The 25,274-nt window shown below is 43.4% G+C and overlaps 1 protein-coding gene across 4 annotated transcripts in view; it reads right to left on the bottom strand.

The window, feature by feature from the left end:
- The window catches only part of KLHL13 (kelch like family member 13), a 105,985-nt gene that overhangs the window by 72,192 nt on the left and 8,519 nt on the right, over window positions 1-25,274 (bottom strand). Inside the window, exons 1-2 of one of the 4 annotated variants that reach the window (XM_069746926.1) lie at window positions 6,490-7,181; window positions 5,800-5,912 (exon numbers count right to left, since the gene is read on the bottom strand). The exons of 1 other annotated variant lie outside the window; for it this stretch is intronic. In XM_069746926.1, coding sequence (XP_069603027.1) covers window positions 5,800-5,897 — 98 coding nt within the window. In that variant the 5' untranslated portion in view covers window positions 5,898-5,912; window positions 6,490-7,181. Of the gene's footprint in view, window positions 1-5,799; window positions 6,405-6,489; window positions 7,182-25,274 lie in introns of those variants that run through there. 2 more of the 4 variants (XM_069746927.1, XM_069746925.1) reach the window with 2 other exon arrangements.

Here is a 25,274-nt window from a genome sequence, read left to right on the forward strand (position 1 = left end):
CTAGAAATCACTTCTTACTCTATGGCACCCGAAGCTTTTTCCGATTAGCTGGCTTGGCACAACGTCACACTGGTGACATCGAGCCAGGCCGGCATATTAAAAGCTGTATATGCCGTCAGGTTATCAGGTGGCTCTCAGACCACCAATGTGGCTGATAGACTTGGTGCAAGTTGAATTGCAAGACCCCAGGATAAGTGACCCTTTTTTTATTTTTGTTACATGATTACCCTCTTTTTGCTCGGGCATCCCAAAACTTCAACAAAAGGATCAATTCAGCGATAAAATCAGAAGACAAAAAGAAATAAAAAAACAACCACATATCAGCGGCAAAGCTCTTATTTAGACAAGTGAATGGCAAACAACCAAAAATAAGGCTCATAAAGAACAATAGGTAAAAATGGCCATGTATAGAGTAGCTATGACCTACCAGTGACCTACGTGTCCATGAAAGAAGACTAAACAAAGTATGCTACCAAATCAAAGTATCATCTACATGAATTAGGATTTCACTAGAGCTCTAGATCAATCACTATTGCAGAACTGGAGCAATGAATTTCAGTTCCCAGAGTTTTACTGTCTTGAAATGTAATCAAAACTTTCTTCCTACTCATAAATATCAGCAAAAACGTTATGCCATTCATCTCCTGCATTCAGATAAGTGCACGGTGCCACTTATCCAAGACCCTTCTGTCTCTCTGCGGGTATAAAGAGGTTACCGTATTTTTATATGGCTTCATGCTGGAGTAAGTGTAACCCCAATGTAGAAAGAAGGAAGAAGTTCACTTTATCCTACAAAAAGCAGATAAATAAATGTGATGAGACGGAGGAGCGACATTGAGGTGGTTGGGCATTTAGGAAATAGCGACCACAATATTGTGCAGTTTCACCTGTCTTTCACTAGGGGGACTTGTCAGGGAGTCACAAAAACATTGAACTTTAGGAAGGCAAAGTTTGAACAGCTTAGAGATGCCCTTAATCTGGTAGACTGGGACAATATCCTCAGAAATGAGAATACAGATAATAAATGGGAAATGTTTAAGAACATCCTAAATAGGCAGTGTAAGCGGTTTATACCTTGTGGGAATAAAAGGACTAGAAATAGGAAAAACCCAATGTGGCTAAACAAAGAAGTAAGACAGGCAATTAACAGTAAAAAGAAAGCATTTGCACTACTAAAGCAGGATGGCACCATTGAAGCTCTAAAAAACTATAGGGAGAAAAATACTTTATCTAAAAAACTAATTAAAGCTGCCAAAAAGGAAACAGAGAAGCACATTGCTAAGGAGAGTAAAACTAATCCCAAACTGTTCTTCAACTATATCAATAGTAAAAGAATAAAAACTGAAAATGTAGGCCCCTTAAAAAATAGTGAGGAAAGAATGGTTGTAGATGACGAGGAAAAAGCTAACATATTAAACACCTTCTTCTCCACGGTATTCACGGTGGAAAATGAAATGCTAGGTGAAATCCCAAGAAACAATGAAAACCCTATATTAAGGGTCACCAATCTAACCCAAGAAGAGGTGCGAAACCGGCTAAATAAGATTAAAATAGATAAATCTCCGGGTCCGGATGGCATTCACCCACGAGTACTAAGAGAACTAAGTAATGTAATAGATAAACCATTATTTCTTATTTTTAGGGACTCTATAGCGACAGGGTCTGTTCCGCAGGACTGGCGCATAGCAAATGTGGTGCCAATATTCAAAAAGGGCTCTAAAAGTGAACCTGGAAATTATAGGCCAGTAAGTCTAACCTCTATTGTTGGTAAAATATTTGAAGGGTTTCTGAAGGATGTTATTCTGGATTATCTCAATGAGAATAACTGTTTAACTCCATATCAGCATGGGTTTATGAGAAATCGCTCCTGTCAAACCAATCTAATCAGTTTTTATGAAGAGGTAAGCTATAGCCTGGACCACGGTGAGTCATTGGACGTGGTATATCTCGATTTTTCCAAAGCGTTTGATACCGTGCCGCACAAGAGGTTGGTACACAAAATGAGAATGCTTGGTCTGGGGGAAAATGTGTGTAAATGGGTTAGTAACTGGCTTAGTGATAGAAAGCAGAGGGTGGTTATAAATGGTATAGTCTCTAACTGGGTCGCTGTGACCAGTGGGGTACCGCAGGGGTCAGTATTGGGACCTGTTCTCTTCAACATATTCATTAATGATCTGGTAGAAGGTTTACACAGTAAAATATCGATATTTGCAGATGATACAAAACTATGTAAAGCAGTTAATACAAGAGAAGATAGTATTCTGCTACAGATTGATCTGGATAAGTTGGAAACTTGGGCTGAAAGGTGGCAGATGAGGTTTAACAATGATAAATGTAAGGTTATACACATGGGAAGAGGGAATCAATATCACCATTACACACTGAACGGGAAACCACTGGGTAAATCTGACAGGGAGAAGGACTTGGGGATCCTAGTTAATGATAAACTTACCTGGAGCAGCCAGTGCCAGGCAGCAGCTGCCAAGGCAAACAGGATCATGGGGTGCATTAAAAGAGGTCTGGATACACATGATGAGAGCATTATACTGCCTCTGTACAAATCCCTAGTTAGACCGCACATGGAGTACTGTGTCCAGTTTTGGGCACCGCTGCTCAGGAAGGATATAATGGAACTAGAGAGAGTACAAAGGAGGGCAACAAAATTAATAAAGGGGATGGGAGAACTACAATACCCAGATAGATTAGCGAAATTAGGATTATTTAGTCTAGAAAAAAGACGACTGAGGGGCGATCTAATAACCATGTATAAGTATATAAGGGGACAATACAAATATCTCGCTGAGGATCTGTTTATACCAAGGAAGGTGACGGGCACAAGGGGGCATTCTTTGCGTCTGGAGGAGAGAAGGTTTTTCCACCAACATAGAAGAGGATTCTTTACTGTTAGGGCAGTGAGAATCTGGAATTGCTTGCCTGAGGAGGTGGTGATGGCGAACTCAGTCGAGGGGTTCAAGAGAGGCCTGGATGTCTTCCTGGAGCAGAACAATATTGTATCTTACAATTATTAGGTTCTGTAGAAGGACGTAGATCTGGGTATTTATTATGATGGAATATAGGCTGAACTGGATGGACAAATGTCTTTTTTCGGCCTTACTAACTATGTTACTATGTTACTATATAAACCTTTACCTGTGAGGACCTTTCACAAGGAGTATTAGCTAGAAAACGCCCATGGCCGACTTCACACTGAGAAGACTGCTGGATATAGGATACACCGAGCATCAGACAACACTTGCTAGTCATAAAGACTCATCACAGACACAGGACACGGAGACATCCAGCAGCAGATCGCGTAGTCTTATCTAGAACACTATGAAGATCTACACAAACCAAGACCAAAAGAAAAATGGGTCATAAGGACAAGAAACAAAAAAGAAAAAAATGTGCATGGCCCCAAGCTGAATCTCATCACCAAAACCAGGTCATGGCCACACAAGATACTTAGACACGCACACAGGGGTGCTCGATAAAAAATATTCAATGACCTGTAAAATAAAAGTGAAGAATAAAAAAAAGCACTAAACCCCATTAGCAACATTAGAAGGACAGATGAAGAATGAATCAGGAAAGCTCTACACAAAAATGTATCCATGGGTTGTGGACTCGCAAAACCGCCCCTCTTATTTTACACCGTGTACATTTAGGACGAGTCCTATCAGAGATACATTTTAAGTATTGCAGTCATTCCAGCAGTGGCTGACCACAACGCCCACCCTACAAACTGACGACATCCTTGCCGTAGTCACCTCGTCTTGACTAATACTCTTGTAGTCCCCAACCACAAATATGTGGCTTTTTCATACATGTAAGAGCTATGCACAGATACTGTGAGATACCGGGCTGCTCCATCTACGTGACGAGGTCCTAAGATGTTTCCTAAAACATGTACCAGCAAAATAAATTAGGTGCTCGTGCCTCCGATATCCTGCCCGGTCAATACTACGGAGTCTAAGTCTATTACTAAGTCCTGAGTAAACTCGGCGGTAAAGTCATGAAAGCCGTCGTCGTCTCCTGGTAAAGGAGGAGGTCTCTGAACCCATCGGAGCAAATACTCTGGAGAAGTCCACAGTACAGGAGGGTCTAGTTCACGTCCATCGCACAAGTCAAAGGATCAGGAGAGTCCTTAAGGCCAGAGAAAGTGTTAATTAGCCAATCTGCTACAAAACGTGGGACGCGTAAATCTTAGGCAGAAGACCGGTGACAAAGCCTTCATTGTACATGGTCTAACAAAAAAGAGCTCCATTGTTGGGAGTCCTCCGTATTTAACCCCTGCAAAACCACACATCTGCATTTTGCTTCCTCCTTTGTCTTGATGAGGGGGGTATAAAATAATTAAAAAAAAAAAAACCACAGGTAGCAAGTATATAATATACACCAAGCAGATTTCATGAACAGGTCATAGAGGGAACAGCACTGTATAAAAGGAGGTGACACCGCCGTATATTATATCACCATTATGAAACAAATCGTAAAAATGTTTAATAACTTACGGTAAGTGTGACTGCCATTAACCCTAATATTTCACTCCCCTTCTATCACACTTACAGGAGTCAAGGAATCGGAGATATGAGGAGCTGTTTGACAGTCCCAACAGTGTACAGCTGGGGGTCACTAATGTTTTCCAAGGATTTCCATTGCCTGGAATCAAATGTATTTTTTTTTTTCTTACCCCCTAGAGTTATTACTAAGGTTATGGAATATTAAGTATTAATATTTTTTTTTTTTTGCAGAGTTTTAAAAAGGGTGAAGATTTTGGATAGAAAGACCCTTATTAAGGGTTATATTCAATAATATAGTTGCTGTATTGGCTCATCCGTATCACGGCTGCAAGTTGTGGCCGGACTGTGGGTCTTGTGACCAGAACGAATATATACCTGTGATGGTGATCGCTGGGGTCACAAGACCAGCGGCCAGACCAGGAATCGCAGCCGTGATACGGTGGAGGGGTCCTTACGGATCATTACACCCATTATATCATTTTACTTTTTAAGTGAAAGAGACAATAGACTGAGCACAGACCAAAGAGTTACACAAGACATAAATATAATATATTATGACAAGTTCAAGATTCCAAAATCATTAGTAAAATATTAGTGAAAAGCACACACCATCGAACTTGATATTTGCATAAACTACGTAATAAAGACAAGTAATAGTTTATACAGGCGTAAAAAAAAAAGTTATTCACAAAGGGCACGACAGGCAAAGACAAAAACCGGAAACACAATATTAAATTGCATGTACAAAACATACACATGCTGTGCGTTACATAGGACTGAGAAAAGGCATAGGAGGCAGCAAACCTGATCACGTCTTATAAATCATGGTGCACATGATTTATGAAGGTTTATTTGGCACGGCACACAAACTGGACACATCATCGGTCGGACAATGGCAGGTATGGTTTGTTCCCCCCTCCCCAAACACAAAAAAAGATAAAACCACAGTGGGTTTAGGGCTGAAAACACCAATGGTCGTCTTTCAGGGAAACTTACAAAAGATCACCAAGCTTAAGGATGGACCTTTGTTCAATGTAGAATACCCAATGATGACAAAAGATTTTTTATTTTTTTTTGCAGTGATATATGTAATCCCGATAATTAACTATGGTGATCTGAATAATAGATTACAGACGGGAAGAACTTTTCTCTCCTTGGATTTTTTTTTTTTTTTTCCCTTTCTTTGAAATGCAGAATGCCGCTGCTGCATTTTTGTCCAGAGAGGGTATTCTCTTAAATAAAAGCCCACCTTAGAGGTTTCCTCGTGTCTCTCACTTACATGTATGCTGGAGAAAGCAGCGATGACCTGGATGTTTTAAGCACGGGAACGGGGAATTTCCAGATAGCAGGAGAGCTGGTTTTCCATTTCAATGGCATGTTGTCACCACGGTACTACAATAACAGTAAACAGCGTTTCCATAACAGACTACCGACTAGGACCTCCATCCAACACACTACTGACATGGCAGAGGATGCTGCTGCTGTTCCTGCTGGTGATGATGATGACGATGCTCTGCACACAAGCAAATGACTCTGCCAATGCCCTCAGACCGATGCTTCCAATCTGTAAAAATAGGGTCGCCAGGCATTGCCTTTTAAATCCTCCTGTCCCCTAAAGCGATCCGATGAGTCTATCGCTCTACCTCAACAATAGTGCCACCTCGTTAGGGAAGCGTTGACTGCAGTGGGTTAGTAAAGGAGATGGGAGAAAGGAAGAGTGAGTGAAAAAAAAAAAAAAAAAAAGTAAACCCCGCACTGCACACAGCAGTACAATGCAGCCTTATTATAAAGCCGCTAAAATAAGATCTAATGCAAATAAAAACTTGATTGTAATGGAATTCGGCTAAGGACACTGCAGCACTTTAATCAAGCACCCACGGCTCTAAAAGCTTGATATCTATCCAATACGGAGGGTGGGAAAGATGAGGGATTGGGGGGGGGGGGGGGATTTGCATGAAACAAAACATACCTACTCAGAATACACTTGTCATCCTCTGAACACTCGTCCTTTGAGCTGCAACAATACAAATGGGATAGAAATCTCAGCATAGCCTTAGGCCAGGGCTAGTGGGTGATCAGTGGCTAAATTCAGCAGCCTGTCTTCCTGTGGAGCAAGCTCTGGTCACACACTGCGAGATTGCCATAATGGACGAGGGAAGAGAAATCACACCATCAAAAAAATAAAAAAGATGCATCAAGCAGTCATTTTAATCCTTCACTGGGACGGAAAATGGCAAAGATGAAGGGCTGGACGTGTCTGCATGGTGCACGGCTGTGACGGCGCGCTCATTTCCCTAGTCTGTGGCCACATTCTGGAAGAGAAGGGTCCTGGCCGGCTAACATGCTGTAGGATCAGGGATAGCTCCGTCTTCTGCAGTAGAGAAGCGTGCTCTTAATCGCAGTCCTTGTGGGGACGTTATCAACAATCTGATTCAATGCTCAGCCCTCCCCCCTGCACAGATCACAAATTGCCTAAAGTAGTGACAGGGAAGCCAGGCAGGCAGGTGTCCATCTGGGGGGCCACTCCGCAGCTCCCGGCTCGGTCTGACCTCCAGGGGCTGCTGACTGACGGCGGCGAGATCTCAAATGGGGGCAGCAGGTAAATAAGCGATTCAGGCAACTCGACAGAAAGGGATGGTGTGCACCAGCTAATCGTCAGACAAAAGAGCACCGGATCCATTACAAAAGCCCCCTGCTGTGTGCCCTGCAACACCAATACCTTGTGCTTATCACAAAAAGGGGGCTGTGTATGTTATCATGGCCATATCCATATCAGGGGGGGCTCTACAAGCCATTAGCCTTATGGTTATACTAAAGGAAATACTACAAAGTATCTATCTCCACTCTGTATCGGCTTGTCATTGCTATGTGCCGCCACGTTCTTCCACATCTGTATACAATAGACGAAAAAAAGAGAATACAGATCGTATAATAAGCAGCGTAGGGTCGTGTGTACAATACTGCAGAAAATAACATTACTGCAATAACAATGCTCAGCACAAAAAAAAAGAAATACAGAAAAATATTAATAATAGGGCACCAGAGAGATCCAAAGTCTCAACTAATCTGGCTGTCATTAAAAAGAAAGACTGAAAAAATAGAGAGGTTTGAGCACAATCTTGATCGACCAGGCAGGTACCATAGACCTCTACAATGTGATAAATCTGGTGACACTAGGATTAGCGCGGAAACCGTAATAGTGAAGTAACTCAATTGTAACTACAAATCGCAAGAAAAATGTCCAACCACCAAAAAAAAGTGTACAATATTATAATAAAACTTTACTTACAGCAAAAAAAATAAAAATACAAGAGTCAAAATGCAAAGGTAAAAACGAGTTACACAATGCGAAGGGCAAGGAGAGGACAAGCAAATAATGCACCATGGAAGCATGGTAAATGGTATGCAAAGTCAGATGCAAATAGCATACGCATAAACCCACATATTAGAAGCCCAGTAGAGAAAATAATGGAAAAAGTGCCTGTGTGGTACCAAATCAGAGGCAAAGAATACACCGATACAGCCCTCTCCTGCCAAGATGGCACCCACCCCTATATAGGTTTCAGAAGGAGCCTCTGCAATAGTTTTCAGTATCAGGGTCAGAAAGCCACAGACACAAATGTAAAGGGAACCTGAGAGGAGACGGTGATTGAGATGTGTCACTACAGATATGAGTCATTTACTGGGAAACGCAGCATTTCGGAGTAAACACTTTTTGACAATTCGGCTTAGGACCAGTCTCAGATGAGCAGTCAGATGCCGGTCTCTGGCGGCTCCTCTGTGCCCAGCTCCCCTAGACACACACATCTCCCTCTATACACACACATTGGGAGAAACCTGTCAGTCTTCAGGATTTGGTCATGAAGAAGTTGCCAGACACATGCTTCGGATAATCATCCAAGATACATAGGCGACGATGCATCCAAGGTGTTCTTGCCAGCCACCTGGCTTTAAACACTTTCGTTAGTCGCAACTTGAGGTTACACTAAAAGTTTGCAACGCGTTCAAGTCAGTTTCGCAAAGTCCTGCTAAAATGTGCGGAGCGGAGGCGTGATGTCACACCTTGCCCAATTGATGAACGTTGCAGATATTGATAATTAGGGGACATTGTGCCCAACCAAATTTTAAAGTTTGCTCTGAAAAGCCACGGCAAGAGTAAAATACACAAAGCTGAAACAAAGCCAGTTTTAGATTCATGCTACTTGTGCTTCACGCAGAATGGATTTCTTGACAGGTTTCCTTTAAATCTGGGCAAAAAGTCTACACTGGCTTAGGAATAGTGCTGAGTCTGAGAGGGCGATGCATGACAGATTCACAAACCAAACAGGGATCCAGCACCAGGTACAAACACAATGCAGACACAAAGTACAAAACAGGTCATCTGGCAGGTTCTTCTATTCAACCAAAAGTCATTACATTTTTTTCAAAATGTGCAGATAAAAAGTTGCATATTTTTGTGCAGGATATTTGCAAGAATAACTTCAGGGAGAGGTATAAATACGCAGCTAAGCCAACAACCTCCAACCACCTGACCTATGGGGAGCCTTGAGTCATTCTCTCTCTGTATCTTCTGTATCTGCATCGCTCCACTGTCTCCCATCTCACTGATGTTTCCCAGTGGCATATCTGTGTGGCTGCTCCAAAATACCAGGCTGCTGGCACGCTCCATCATTACGCTTGCAGAGGCAATTTTGCCCCCGCAGCATCAAAGTATTGCAATGGTGGTCAACTCTCACAGAAGTCACATTTTAGGTACATCGGCTCTTGGGATCTATACCACAAAGTCCTAAAGAAAATCTGACAATCAATGAAAAAAGCACAAGTAGATCACAAAAATGGTTGACTTTCACCTAGCTGGAGCTGTACGTTTGTAGACAGTAAGGAGTGGCGAGTCTACACTGAAACAGGGGATGGTCCAATAACCAACATGTGCTTTTTCGAATGATATAGGACCCCCACCCCCCCCAAACACATAACTTTCTTGTATAACGTCAAAAATCAGCCAAATGGTTCCCTGTTGTGTAAGCTGGTGGAGCAACCTAAAGTTGGCCAAAGACATAGGAATAACCATAATATGAATAATAAGGGGGCCTCTGTCCCACAAAGATGTGTGTGAAGGGAAAAATCCAGAGTCTGTTTAATCCACTGTTATGCCAGCAGATACACCCATGCCATAGGTATCTCCCCCTTACCAATATTTCTCCTCTCCAATCTATCTTGAATACAGTAGCCAGGGTCTTATTTCTGTCCAGTCGCTACACCAACGCCTTTAACTTTGTGCCAGTCCTTGCACTAGTTGCCCATCTGCTACAGAGTACAATATATACTTGTCAATCTTACCTTCAAAGCTCTACACAGTTCTACAACACCCAACATCTCCTCCCTTATCTGTCTATCACCCTACCCATGCCCCCCATTCTGGAAGTGATCTAAAACCGACATCCTCCATAAGGCTACGTTCACATTAGCGTTGTTGTGTGTTGCGTCGGCAACGCAACGCACAACGCATGCAAAACGTATGCAAAAACGCATGGTTTTGTGACGCATGCGTCCATTTTTGGCTTGCTTTTGGACGCAAAAAAAATGCAACTTGCTGCGTCCTGACGCTTGCGCCAAAAAAACGCATGCGTCACAAAACGCAAGACAACGCATGTCCATGCGCCCCCATGTTAAATATAGGGGCGCATGATGCATGCGTCGCCGCGGCTGCGCCCGACAGCCCCGCACAACGCTAATGTGAACGTAGCCTAATTTGAACATCCCATTTCCATCTCCAAGACTTCTCTCATGCTGCGCCAGTTTTCTGGAAAGCACTACCCCAGAAGATGCCATTAATATCTACCCCTCTCATTTTTAAAACATCTCTTTAGATAGGCTTATTGTCTCACTTTATCAACTATCCCCTGTTCCCCTTTGCAATTTTCCTGGTGTCGAACAACACCCAGTCTGATACCGATGACTTGTTCAAAGAATAGATCTTCAATATACGAGCAGTGGAAAACCCCTTTAACGTGTGGTCCATAATTATCTCATGGATATAGACAGCTTCTTTAGGGAAGATCTATTGGAAGATATAAAAGTGGTGGATAGATTTTGTTTTTCTTCAAACAGGAGCAAATCTCAAATGATTTCCATTTCTAGTGATAGATTGTATGCTGTTGGTAATTGTAGGATTGTGGTGCATCAATATACATCTGGTTTCAGGTAACTCAGTAATGTGTGTAGAAGAGGATTAGCACAATTCCTGACCATCATATGACTGGTATCCTACATTTTTCACCAGTTTTCTCCTCGGCAGGCTCTAACTTTCAGTTGTCTCTGAGTTAGTGGGTGGAGACTGGGTGCTATGGTATCGCCCATAAACGGTACCCATAGACAGAAGCAGAAGCATGGAGGACATTACACACTGAGCAGTGTAGCTGTAAATCCAGCAATGGGGTAAGAAATCACCTGCTTGGAGCTGCAGCACGATCTTTACCTTTTTCTTTAAAGAACAGCTGCCTATGGAATAATAGGGACAGAACTGTATGTGCTTCTAGTATATGTTGCAAAAACAATAGATGAAGTGTAAAGCACCCATATTTGTAAGGCAAGTGGAAAGTTAGCTAAAGGTTCACATCCTCAACAGGCCAGTCCATCGCATACAGAAACGGAAAAGTTATAGTCAAGGTAAGAGAGCACAAACATTTTATGGCCAAAGCAACCAAAGTGTAAGCAGAGGTAAGGGCAGCTGCAGAAGACCTTTTTCTCTACATCCGAGAAAATCGGTCCGATTATGCGAATTGCACTCTGATCAGAGTTTGATCCAATTTTCGCAGAAATGGAGTCTGGAGGAAAAAAATAACGTGCACAGGACAATAGAACAACATGGGTACGAGTGCCATTCATCAAAACCATGGATAGCACTCATCCAAATTATAGGGTCATGTACATGGGCCCTAATGCTGATAATCAGGCTCAGGGTATGGTCACATAAGGTTTTCTTTCAGGCAAGATTGAAAAGCTGCTTAAAAAAGTCGTAACAACACTCAAAAGACGACTTGCTGTGCATCTATTCAGGCTTTGGCGCTTCAAGTTAAAAATCAGCGACCTAACCAATCACCAATCTTCTGGAGGCTTCTGCTATGAAGACGCTCTATAATGTGCCATACAAGAAAGTCAATGTGAAGGCTCAAAACATGTCTTTCTGAGCATTTTGTCAGCAATTTTGCTACAAATACCAACAGCAGTTTTATCACTGTTGAAGTTTAAAAACATGCGTAAGACAAAAAATACCCCCCCAAAAAAATGCTTAAAAAAAGCCTCAGGTTTACAAAAGACCAAGAAAAGAAGGATTTCCTAAAGAGTCTTCTGCATGAAAAATGCACAATTTTTGGCTGTCTGAAAAAAAAAAACATCAATGTGAACACACCCTTGTGCATCAGATAACACACACATTTCTTGCCAGAGACCCCTGTGATAGCATTAAGCTACTTACTGGTAGCGGCATTTTTCGGAGGCCCATGACAGCACTACGAGAGAGGGGATCCGCCCTTCAGGAACAGGAAACCTACAGATACAAAAGGGCGGTACCTCTCCCCATGCATCAGTTGTATATTAGAGCCTGAGAGGACTACCGCGGTTAGTAGCACACAAACATACATTATATACAGTTTATGTCCACAAATAATCAATCATAATGAACTATATACCACACGTGAGATCTATCTATCTCATTATATACATTATGGGAAGTGCAACCCCCACGTGAATAGGGAGGGAACTAAGGGTGCTGTCATGGGCCTCCGAAAAATGCCGCTACCAGTAAGTAGCTTAATGCTTTATTCGGACTCCCATGACAGCACTACGAGAGAATTACAGAGATGTAAACTACCTTAGGGAGGGACTATAGCCTGTAGCCTACCTGTTGTTGGATATGGCGCAGTTTATCAGTTGGAAGACAGCATTGTTGGGACTCGGAATCTAACAGCAGACCTAGGAATCTCTGGTTTTTTAGGGGTTGTAATCGGGATTTTTCATAATTCACGATCCAGCCCAGATTCTCTAGCTTAGATATAGCTGTTTTTACCTGAGCAAGGCAATGGTCTGCTGAGTTCCCAACTATCAGGAAATCATCCAGATAAGGGATTATGAGGATATCAGATTCACGTAAATGCGCCATGACCTCCGCAACTACTTTAGTGAATACTCGGGGAGACGTTGAGAGGCCGAAGGGAAGGGCTCTAAATTGAAAATGTCGAACAATACCCCCCATAGACACCGCCACACGTAGAAACCTCTGAAAGTTTTCATGGATAGGAACATGATAATACGCATCTTTTAAGTCCACAACTACCATGAAGCAGTGTTTGAACAACATTTTAATTGCAGAGCTGATTGACTCCATTTTAAATGTGGCTTTAACCAGGTATTCATTCAGGGATTTAAGGTTAATGATAGTCCTAAATGATCTGTCTGGTTTCTGGATCAGAAAAAGGGGAGAGTAGAATCCACTCCCTCTTTCTGACTCTGGAACTTCAATCAGCACGTTTTTGAGGCATAAACTCACAACTTCTGCCTCCAAAGCCGTCTGTTCAATAGTGGAGGAACGTAAGGGGGTTAACATAAATTTATCCCGAGGCCAGTGAATAAATTCTAATTTCAGACCTTCTGAAATAATACCTCGGACCCAGTCACTATTTGAGATGTTAGACCATGCGGAAGAGAAGGCTGACAATCTCCCTCCCACAGGGATCGCTAGTCATTGGTCCGGTTTCTTACGTTCTTTTGAGGAACGGCGGAACATGTAACCCGTACCTCTCCTGCGTCTATCCTCCCATCTAAAATTCTCTCTAGTGGGTGAGGATGCTCGCTTCCTTCCGCGACCAAATCTCCTCCTGTTGAATGGACGGCGATAAGAAGATGATGACAAACTCGGGAATTTTTTCTTGTCATCTCCAGCCTTTTCAAGCAGGTCATCCAAGGTTGGTCCGAAGAGGTATTCCCCTTTGCATGGGATAGCGCATAATTTGGACCTTGATTGAATGTCACCCGACCAACATTTCAACCACAGGGCTCTACGAGCCGCGTTGGAGAGTCCTGCTGCTCTGGCCGCCATCCTGACCGAATCGACCGACGCGTCCGACAGGAAAGCCGCAGCATCTTGAATCACCGGAAGCGCACTTAGAATGGAACTTCTGGAAGCGCCTTCCTTAAGCTGGGATTCCAACTGTTCCAGCCAGACCATTAGGGATCTGGCTGTACAAGTCGCAGCCACCGCTGGCCTCAACGATCCGGCTGCCATCTCCCAGGTACCTTTAAGGAAGGTATCCGCCTTCCTGTCAAGGGGGTCTTTAAGGGATCCCATATCTTCAAAAGGTAATGCGGCCTTTTTTGATGCCTTTGCTACCGCAGCATCTAATTTAGGGGCCTTGTCCCAGGTATCCACAGTCGTATCCTCAAAGGGATATCTGCGTTTTAAGGCTGGTGGTAATGAGCCTTTCTTCTCCGGTTTCTTCCATTCCCGGAGAATCAGGTCTTGAATTTTATCATTCACCGGGAAGGACCTACGCTTCTTGTGTTCCAAACCACTGAACATTAGTTGCTGACGGGAAAGCGGAGTCTTAGGTTCTTCTAGGCCCATCGTACCTCTGACCGACTTAACTAATTTATCTACTCGGTCCAGAGGCAGACAGAATCGGCCAGATTCCTCTTCTGATGACGAGGAAGAGAGATTTGAGCCATAGGAACCTTCATCCTTATCTTCCTCTGATGAATCAGAGATCACCGAGGTTCTCTGTTTTGAACTCCCCGCCTGGGACATAGACCGCAGGGATTCCCTTACTTCTGTACGGATCATCTCACGCAGATTAGCCGTAGAAGCAGATTCTTCCGCTACCTAGGGGAGGACAATAAGGGTGATACCATCTATCTAGCCTGATGTCACTCAACCCCTCCACTCCTGTAGACCTCACCGTCTGTTGTATACAGGAGGCGCATAATTTTTTAATATAAGAATCTGGTAACGGGACTTCACACAGGGCACACTCCTTATGTTTCGACTTTGCACTTTTCTTTCCCTAAAATGACAAAGTATAAGGGGCCCGCGTCACTGAGTGAGCATTCACGTAGATCTCTTACCAGTGTACGCCAAAAAAGGTACCGGAACACGAGGGGGTTCTTTGCCAGTCGATGCTCTGGATCCCTGCTTGGACGAGCTTTTACGGCTGGACTGGTCACTTCTGGCATGCTCCTTCTCCGTGGCCTTTTGTCGCACGTCCTCCGGCAACTGAAGCTGCCGCTCACCATCACTCTCCATGATGTGGATGTGACCAAAGGCAGAGCTCTATTCTCAGCTCCTGCTTAAATCCCCCTCAGATCCGGTCAGCAGGCTGCCTGGCGCCACTCCTATTGGTTCCGGCTGATGAGACTACATCTGGGGGGTCAGCGCAGTGTGTGAGGAGACCGGCGTTCAGGATCGATGGGCGCCGCCATCTTGGATGAACTGCGCATGCGCAGTCACACAGAGACCGGAAACGCCTGCTGACTCCGCCCCCTCGACGTCACTGCACCGGAAACGCTCCAGCTAACGCTGAGAGCGATGCAGGACGCCGAAGAGCACGCAGCAGCGTTCCGGATAGCGTTCCCCTCCTGGCACCGCTACATCACCACCGTGCTGCACCACCACACCGAAGGAGCGATATACTTACCGGCGCCGGCGCTAACGGAGATCAGGAATCCTCTGGACTCTGCTCCCTGCTGTCTACATCACTGACGTGCAGTCCAGCCAGGACCACCGTGATGTCTTCCAGGAGCTTCCGCACCGGTCGAGGTAGGAGACCCCCCCGCTACCTGATTCGACCGGCCGGCCTGGGACCATCTACGAGATTCATCTGTAGGATCCTGCCCCTCCAGGAACAGGAAACCAACTGATGCATGGGGAGAGGTACCGCCCTTTTGTATCTGTAGGTTTCCTGTTCCTGAAGGGCGGATCCCCTCTCTCGTAGTGCTGTCATGGGAGTCCGAATAAACATTGGCTAACCATAATAAGGAGCTGTGCAGCGAGTAGCGCCACCTAGAGGAGACCAAAACTCAAATACCTTGATCCAGCGTGAGCGCAGGTCACAGGATAAAATGACTAGGAGACACACAAATGAGCCAGGACAATGTCAATCCATTATCCTGAGCTACGCCGCACAGCGTCCGCTACAACCAGCAGAGGAAACGGTCAACAGGAGGGAAGAACATGCGCTATATAGGTGGCTCATATTCTGAATACACAAAACCTCCGAAAGGGCGGTTTCACGCACAGCATTTTTTTGGGGGGGGAATGCCAAAGCAGTTTTTCATGAAATATTTGAGCTAAATGTAGAATGGGAAAAACAAAAAAACTAAACATTGCACAGGCTCCTCTGGGATCTCACAAACTAGGGAACTGGCAGCTTAAAGGGAATTATAGGAGAAGCATGGCTGGCACTTGTAGTAAAACAGCACCACTCTTGTCCACAGGTTGTATACGGTATTGCAACTTCGCCCTATTCTATTCAATGGACAGACATGTTTTAGGCAATTCAGGACAGGCTGCCGGATAACAGCACCTCGAGGATTATGTATAAAGGTCTAGCCCCTTGGCTCATTTTGTGGAATGTAAAATCAGCTACCTACGGAAGCAGATTTCTGACATGACTGTACTTAGATTCTTCCTAAGCAAACAATTTTATATCACAAGTAAAAATAGAAAAAATAATAGTACACATTAAGTCATCGCATGTTACCCTTAGTTATAGGCTGTAACCTGCAATTAAGAATCTGGGTCAGAACAGTCGCGCTCTTTGGTCCCGGGTCCTGCCCTAATATAGGTTCCACTTGTATTACGATCACCCTTATATTACACATAATCCCACAGGCTTCTTGTCTACTGAGCTCATGCCGCCGAGTATATAGAAACAACAGGTGGCTGTATAGTCAATCAATGGGCTGACATTGTCAGGAATGATTTTGACTGGCCTTGCTAATATCCGAAGAAACTACGCTAATATACACAGTGGATATAAAGTCTAGACACCCTTGTTAAAAAAATTAAAAAAAAAACTGCCATAAGGTTTTGTCAGATTTAAAAAAAGTCAGGTCTGAATTTTTTTTCCCCAACTTTAGGTAAGAGACCGCTGTATAACGAGGATCACAACACAATGCTCAGACTGGCCGTCGATTCTCCCGAGCCGAGCGTGACAGCTACATAGAGGTACATACTGTCACACTCGGATCGTGAGCGCGGACGGCCAGTACGACCATTGCACTGCAATACTCGCCTGAGGTATACCGCTGTCTGACTCCTTAATGTCACCAATAATCTGGACAATTAAGGTACCGTATTTTTGGGTAGGAGTCTATCAGACTGCCACATCCAGAAATGGCAATCTTTTCTCACTCTTTCCTGCAGTGGTTCCTCAAATCCGTCCTATTGTGAGGGCAACCTGCGTACAGCACCGTCTTCAAAAGTCAACCCTCAGATTTATGACTGGATTTAAGTCTGGGCCATCGAAAAACCTGAATTTTCTTCTGGCGAAGCCATTCTTTTGTTAATTAGGAGGTATGCTTAGGCTTGTTGAGGTGCTGAAAAGTTAAATTCCTCTTCCTATTCAGCTTTTTAGCAGAGGTCTGAAGGTTTTGTTGCAAATTGATATTTGGCACAGTTCATAATTCCCTTAACCTTGACTAAAGCACTTGTTCCATATGCTGATAAACAGCAAAAAAGCATGATGCTGCCTCCACCATGCTTCACTGTGGGTATGGTGACCTTTTGGTGATGTGCAGAATTGGCTTTGTGCCAAACATACCTTTTGGACGTATGGCCAAAAAGTTCAACCTCAGCTATTATTAAAGCTTATTCTACTTGAAGAAAGGATGTGTTCTCTTTTTAATATGTGCACATGCTCCTAATTTTATTATGCTACATGATTAAAAGGCTAAGTTTTAACTACCGTACTTTCTCTTGGCGCTGGAGAACATCTTTTTCGAGCATTGAGAGCTATTCTATCTGAAAACAAGACCAGTGCATACTTTATGCCCCACAACCATACCACAGATTGTCTACCCTGGAAGTCTTCTGTAATACTTATCTCTAACACATAAGTGTATCAAAAATTGGAAGCAGCACGCCATTGTAGGCAATTCATGTGCAGTTTAATTGCCCATCTGGCGACATTTCGGTCCCAAAGTCTCCTTTTCTTTGGGACCAAAACATCGCCAGATGGGCAATTAAACTGCATGTGGATTGACTACTATGGTGTGCTGCTTCCAATGTTTGATATATTAGGATTGGCACATGCCTGGGAAGCTTTTGCACCCTGTAACTACTTCTGTGCTGCTTTTTCACTTTCTTTTTTACTAACACAAAGGTGGTGAGAATTTATACTTTTTCTATTTTTAGATATTTTGAACTGTTCATAATTCCCTCCTCCTTGACTAAAACTCGTTTCAGTTGCCGATAAACAGCCCGAAACCATAATGATGCCTTCACCATGCTTCACGGTGGGTATGGTGATTTTTTTGCTAATGTGCAGTGTTGGCTTTGTGCCAAACATATCAGATGAAATTAAGATCTAGGCTGAACATTTTGGCCATAGTAGACAACAACATGTTTTCCCACATGCTTTTGACAGATTTGATGTAGGTTTCAGCCAAAGATATCCGGACTTGAATGGTTTTATTTGTCAGAAAAGGCTTTCATCTTGTCACCTTACCCCACACGCATGACATTTGCAAAATACAGGAATGTTGACACATGCAGTACACACCAAGTACAGCGTGCACCTTGTTCAAATGTTATTGCAGGACACTTATCTTTTCATCAATTTTTCAGAGATGTCAAGTTGTAGGTAATGTCACTTGTGTCAAATTTAAGCCACTTCTTGATGACATCAGTGTTCCATGGTATATCTAACGTCTTGGAATTATTTTTGTACCCATCTCCCGACATAACTTTCAACAATGAGACCTTTTGCTGTGTTGTAAGCCGTTTACAGACCATGGCTTTTGCTGTATAATGAACTAAGAAAAGGTCAGGAAAATCCTACTACGGCAGCTAAACTTTATATGGAGTTAATCAGAATCACTGTGAATGATGGCAGCAATGTATTGACTACTATGTTACACGAATTTATATGTGATTGGCTAATTCTGAACACAATCACATAACCCCCCCAATAATAAGAGAGTGTTTACACTTATGCAACCACATTATTTTAGCTTTGTTAGTTTTATTAACCCCCTCAAAATGAGTTCAGTTTGTTTCTCATTTGTGCACATTATGAATGACATTAAAGGCGTTGTCCACAATTGCACAATCTCTTCTGAATCGCCAGTAAACTAGTAATACTTATACTCACTTTTGGTGCTAGTGTAGCTCCAGTGGTGTCAGCACTGGCTCTCTCGGGGCTTGCGTGACATTGTTTTGTCATGTGATCCCTGAGGTCAATAAGCGCTGGCTTCACTCTCCTCTCTCATGAATGTAATCGATATCCGGAGGAAGTAAGTAATAAGGCAGAAGCTCGCATTTCCTCCAGATGTCTTGAATTGTCCACCAGGAGGGGAGAGTGAAGCCAGGGCTGACTGGTCGCACAGATGTCTGGCAGAGTGTCCCTATGCAGTAAACACTTGGGATCTACGGGGTACCCAGTGGTCTGCCCCCCAATTATTACAGTAGAAATATATTTTAGCCATAGGTCAGCAAGGTAGTGTTGCTCAGCTGTAAGCCTTTGTTCACACCAGTCACTCTTGAGCTTCCATTGGACTGAAATGAGAAGCAATGTGGAAAATAAATTATGCCGTCCCTTTAGGTCACCAATAAATTGCTGATGCAAATACTAATACAGCAGGGACAAACAATCAGTCAGCACTGACAGATACTGCACAAAACACAGCCTGAAAACAACATAAATGTGCCACCAGCAAAAGTCAGGTAACATCTAGATTGCAATCATCAGCACTCTGCAATATAAATGGAAAGTACTACACACCTACAAACAATAGGCAAAAGTTGGGCCAAAGTAGCACTTGGAACACTTCAATATCTAATGTTTTCATCTGACAATCAAGAAAGGCACTAAAGCGACGTTGAGTATATTTAGTTTGTGCTTTTATGAGGAACAAAAAAAAACCAGAAGGATCAACTTGGCTCAGGCAGAAACAGAGGTCTGAGCCAGCTGTGGTGATGAAAGAGGAGACATGGAAATGAGCGGAGAGGTTATTAATGGTGTGAAGAACAGGAAGAGAAAGTAAAGTGACAAGGACGCACATGGGTATGCTGACCACGTCATAGTCAGGCCCCACGGGACCGTGACAAACACATTTAATCCACAATTAAAGCTGAATTAGTCCAGATATACACATACGTTAGATCATTTCTAAAGACAAGAATGGACCACATCATAGAAAAGTAACATTTCCAGTAAATTATCAAATCTAAAGTATGCAAAACCGTAAAGCAGTATTAAGCCATGTTCACACATTGCCTTTTTGCTACATTTTTTCAGCAGCCAAAACTAGCAGTAAAAGCTCTGCATTCATAACACCCGTTTTTTTCAGCGTTTTGGGTATTTTTTTTATATGTTTATTTAGTGCGGATTACTTGTGTGATTTGTCTACAGTGCTTGTTTAATTAAGTTAAGTTTTATTCAGCAAAATCCCGATAAAAACACAAATAATTGACATGTTGCAGATTTCAAAGACACTGCAGTTATCCAATCCAGTCAGGGGAAAAAAAAACAATTGTGTGCTTTTGGTGGTACTTGCATTAAAACACACTGCCAGGAAAAAAAAAAAGGTGGAAAACCGCTACGCTGTGCACGCAATGTAGTTTTCAGGTGGATTCGGAAAACTGCTTGAGAAAGCGCCAACTAAATGCTCCAAAGAATAAATATATGCATTTCTATGAGAAAAACACTTGCTGTTCATATGTTCAGACTTCTGAGGGTCTGCTAGCCGCCTCAGGTTTCTAGCGATGCCAAGAGGTTAATAGACGGGAGCCCACCACTCTCCGGGTGTTATCTGCTGGAAATACGCTCGACACTTTATAATGGAAGTCAATGGGAAATCTCAGAAGACGCCTGGGAATTTTTGATAGTGGTTTCTTCATTGTTTAATGGAATGGAAAAAAAAAGTCCAGAAAACAACAGTTAAAAAACAACAACAACAACAAAAAAATACAAAACATCAACAACAAAAAAAGCACTCTGGAAGCCAACCAAAAAAAAGCATGTTTCAGTAGCGCAGTAAAGAAAAATAGTAAATAAGATTATCGGTGTATATGGATATACAGCACCTGATATGTTCTCTTTTCTTAAAGGGGTGTTCCAATTGGAAAAAAAAAAAATCACCTAGTCACAAGAGATCATGAGGGGGTCTGACTACAGGGACCCCACCGATAGCCAGAATGGAGCACTTTTATTGCTGTTAAAATAGAGCAGACGTGTGCACAGGCGACTGCTGCTTCCATTCATTCGCTAAATGACGGTAGAAAAGCTGAATGTGACTTTGTCCGGCAGACCTGTAGAAAATGAATGGAGCAAATGTTGGGCACACGCAATACTGCTTGAGCATAATGGGAAGGTGTTTCAGCTGAGAACCAAAAATTAGTGATGAGCAAATATACTTGTTACTCGAGATTTCCTGAGTATTTTTTAGTGCTCGGAGATTAAGTTTTTCGCCGCAGCTGGATGATTTACAGCTACTAGCAAGCTTGATTACATGTGGGGATTCCCTAGCAACCAGGCAACCCCCACATGTACTCAGCCTGGCTAATAGCTGTCAATCATTCATTCGATATAAAAAGTGTCAGGTGTGTCCCACCTGCTCAGGCTCCGGACCACCGCTTCATTATGAAGCACCTAACCTGCAGCGGGTCTCCAAACATGTCTGTGCATATCAAAAGGCGGAGAGGAGTTAGTTACATGTCTTCTGGGACGTATGGAACGTCACAAATGTAATATAACCATAAAGAAAGCTGCTGTCTGCACAGCGTCATGTGAAAGTGGTGATAATATTTCAAAGGTCTAGTTGGAACTCGACTAATGACATTTTCTCATGATGAAGTCATTCAGCACTCAGACTATGATCCCTCGGCCACGCGGGACGGAGCAGTCTTCTTTTTTCCATATTTGAATGGGAAAGCAGCATATGAAGCATTTGATGGACACAGAACCTATGACATGAGAGAGTTCCTATTTCAGTTAACGTCTCGAGGAAGGAAACATAGCCAACTTCTTAAGAGCTTTAACCACAATGCTACAATGCTAGCCTGGCTTACAAACAAGAAAAGTATTGCAAAGGACAAGGATTTGTAAAAACAGAAAAGCCTAAAGCTTCAGCCCCAGCAAAACTAAGTGCACTACACAAAGCCACAGCCAACAATCAGATATTTGTAAAGGAAGCGCAAATCCAGCCCTATCCTAACTGGTGGTCCCCAACATCTAGTCTTGTAAGGGGGCATAGATGTGTTTAATCACTTTTATTTCGTTTAATAATGGGCCCGTACCAGACCGATCATAAAAACTATACAAGGTCGCCTACTGTACTAAGCCGCTCCAGGGTCTTACAATGGTCTCCTAGCTTCCTCTTATCAGGGGGCATCAGGTGACTGATATAGCCGCTGATTGCCTGCAGCAGTCATGGAGAAAGAGCCAGGAAAGGTTTCTTCAATTTCAGATGCAACACGACCCACTGCAGTCAATCAGTAGCGCTGACTGACTGCACCCATCACTCTATACTGCACACCAGAAGAGGAAGAGTCAGGAGACCAATGGAGAACACCAATAGCCGTACAGAGGAGCAGGAAGGTCCAGATATTTTTCCCATTTAAGGCCATCATGGGCTCATTCTTAAACTAATTAGTGGACAATCCCTTTAAGGCTCTGTGCAGATATATCTTGAGCCCAAGTTTATTTTAGTCAGTGCTGTAGGCCAGGAATATTTCCAGAAATAGTTCCGTCAGAAGACTCAGACATGTACTACTATGGGGCATAAGATGTCTATTGACTCCACCTGTAGAAAATAGACCATATACGATACGTGGTTTTTTTGAGTGGTGGACATCTGTAAGGGGCTCAGCTGTACCCGCGTATGCCTCCAAATTTCAGAGAATTTTTCTGTTGAATTTGTACCATGTTTCATTGTAGGGCACAAAACCGCCACATCCCAGCACCTTATAGAGTCACTATTCAACAGCACAGACGTGTGAACCCACGTGAGCGCCTGGGTGTTATTCCCCAGTGAACAGCAAGTACACGTCAACCTGAGCCATAGAAATCTTCCAGATCTGACGATATATCCGTAATACTAAACCAACAACAGTCTGCTCCTCCAAGTTCTCCAAAAGTGAAGTAGTCCCCACGTGTCACATAGCAGCCACATACAATACAATTGTCACCTCTGTGGGAAGAGAGGAAACAATATTCACAAGTCTCTTGCAGTTCATAAATAGGAAAAAAAAAGGAATTAGAGGCATGCCGTGCCCAGACCAAGGCTATATGTCACACTGGACATACAGCGCCATTCCGGTCCAGCACAATCTCATGGCCGAGTCCTGACCCCAGAGAGATGTTCATTACTAGCACGAAGATTACCGCAATATTAAAGTCAAGCAGAAAGTAACACCACAATAATTTCTGGGGAAAATAGGCATGATAGTACCGTATATACTCGAGTATAAGCCGACCCCCTTAATTTTGCCACAAAAAACTGGGAAAACTTAATGACTCGAGTATAAGCCTAGGGTGGAAAATGCAGCAGCTACCGGTAAATGTCAAAAGTAAAAATAGATACCAATAAAAGTAAAATTAATTGAGACATCAGTAGGTTAAGTGTTTTTGAATATCCATATTGAATCAGGATACCATATAATGCTCCATAAAGTTTGATGGGCCCCATTAGATGCTCCATATTAAAATATGCCCCATATAATCCTGCATAAAGGGTAATAAGGGCCCCATAAGATGCTCCATAGAGATATTTGCCCTATATAGTGCTGCACAAGTGTTATGGTCCCATAAGATGCTCCTTATAGTCACTTGCCCCATATAGTGCTGCACAAGCGTTATGGCCCCATAAGATGCTCCGTACAGTCACTTGCCCCATATAGTGTTGCACAAGTGTTATGGCCCCATAAGATGCTCCATACAGTCACTTGCCCCATTATAGTGCTGCACAAGTGTTATGGCCCCATAAGATGCTCCGTATAGTCACTTGCCCCATATAGTGCTGCACAAGTGTTATGGCCCCATAAGATGCTCCATACTGTGACTTGCCCCATATAGTGCTGCACAAGCGTTATGGCCCCATAAGATGCTCCGTATAGTCACTTGCCCCATATAGTGCTGCACAAGCGTTATGGCCCCATAAGATGCTCCATACAGTCACTTGCCCCATATAGTGTTGCACAAGTGTTATGGTCCCATAAGATGCTCCTTATAGTCACTTGCCCCATATAGTGCTGCACAAGCGTTATGGCCCCATAAGATGCTCCGTACAGTCACTTGCCCCATATAGTGTTGCACAAGTGTTATGGCCCCATAAGATGCTCCATACAGTCACTTGCCCCATTATAGTGCTGCACAAGTGTTATGGCCCCATAAGATGCTCCATACAGTCACTTACCCCATTATAGTGCTGCACAAGTGTTATGGCCCCATAAGATGCTCCGTACAGTCACTTGCCCCATATAGTGTTGCACAAGTGTTATGGCCCCATAAGATGCTCCATACAGTCACTTGCCCCATTAGTGCTGCACAAGTGTTATGGCCCCATAAGATGCTCCATACAGTCACTTGCCCCATTATAGTGCTGCACAAGTGTTATGGCCCCATAAGATGCTCCGTACAGCCACTTGCCCCATATGCTTTTGCTGCGATAAAAAAAAAATAAAAAAAATAAAAAATCACATACTCACCTCTCTTCGCTCAGGACCCCCGGCACTTTTACCTGCTCCTCATGCGGCTCTGTCTTCGGCACTGACGTTCAGCAGAGGGCGCGCACTGAGTACGTCACCGCGCCCTCTGACCTGAACGTCACAGCCAGAGGACGCTGAAGACGGAGCCGCACTGGAACGAGGAGAGGTAAATATCGCGCAGCGCTGCGCTCCCCTCCCCGTATACTTACCTGCTCCTGGCGCTGTGTTCCTGCTTCTTCCAGCGCTGCAGATTCTTACAGTAATTAATATGCGGCTCCACCTCTATGGGAGGTGGAGCCGCATATATATTACTGTAATGAGCGGTACCATGTGACCGCTCAGTACAGGAAGAATCTGCAGCGCTGGAAGAAGCAGGGACCTGCAGGGACCGCGCCGGAAGTAGGTGAGTATTATTAGACAGCCCCTGCCCCCCCTCATCTGCTGACCCCCTGGGTATGACTCGAGTATAAGCCGAGAGGGGGACTTTCAGCCCAAAAAAGTGGGCTGAAAATCTCGGCTTATACTCGAGTATATACGGTACTTAGATATTTTACAGAAGTGCATTCTTGTGAACTTCCATAAACAAACAGTGCAAGCAACATACAAGTGTATCCTAACTGTTTTTCTGTAAATTACACACATCTGTCCTGTCCAGATGATGTGCTACAATGTATCCGTAAGGCTAAGTTCACACTATGTGTTTTTTAATGCTTTTTATGCTAATTTTCAGCTGAATTTTAGGCTGTGTGCACACGTTACTGATTTTTTGTGGTTTTTTCGCTATAAAACCGCAACAAAACAGCATAAATTATGCATCCCATCATTTAGAATGA

Source organism: Ranitomeya imitator, chromosome 2 (genome assembly GCF_032444005.1).
Source record: "Ranitomeya imitator isolate aRanImi1 chromosome 2, aRanImi1.pri, whole genome shotgun sequence".
Taxonomy (NCBI): domain Eukaryota; kingdom Metazoa; phylum Chordata; class Amphibia; order Anura; family Dendrobatidae; genus Ranitomeya; species Ranitomeya imitator.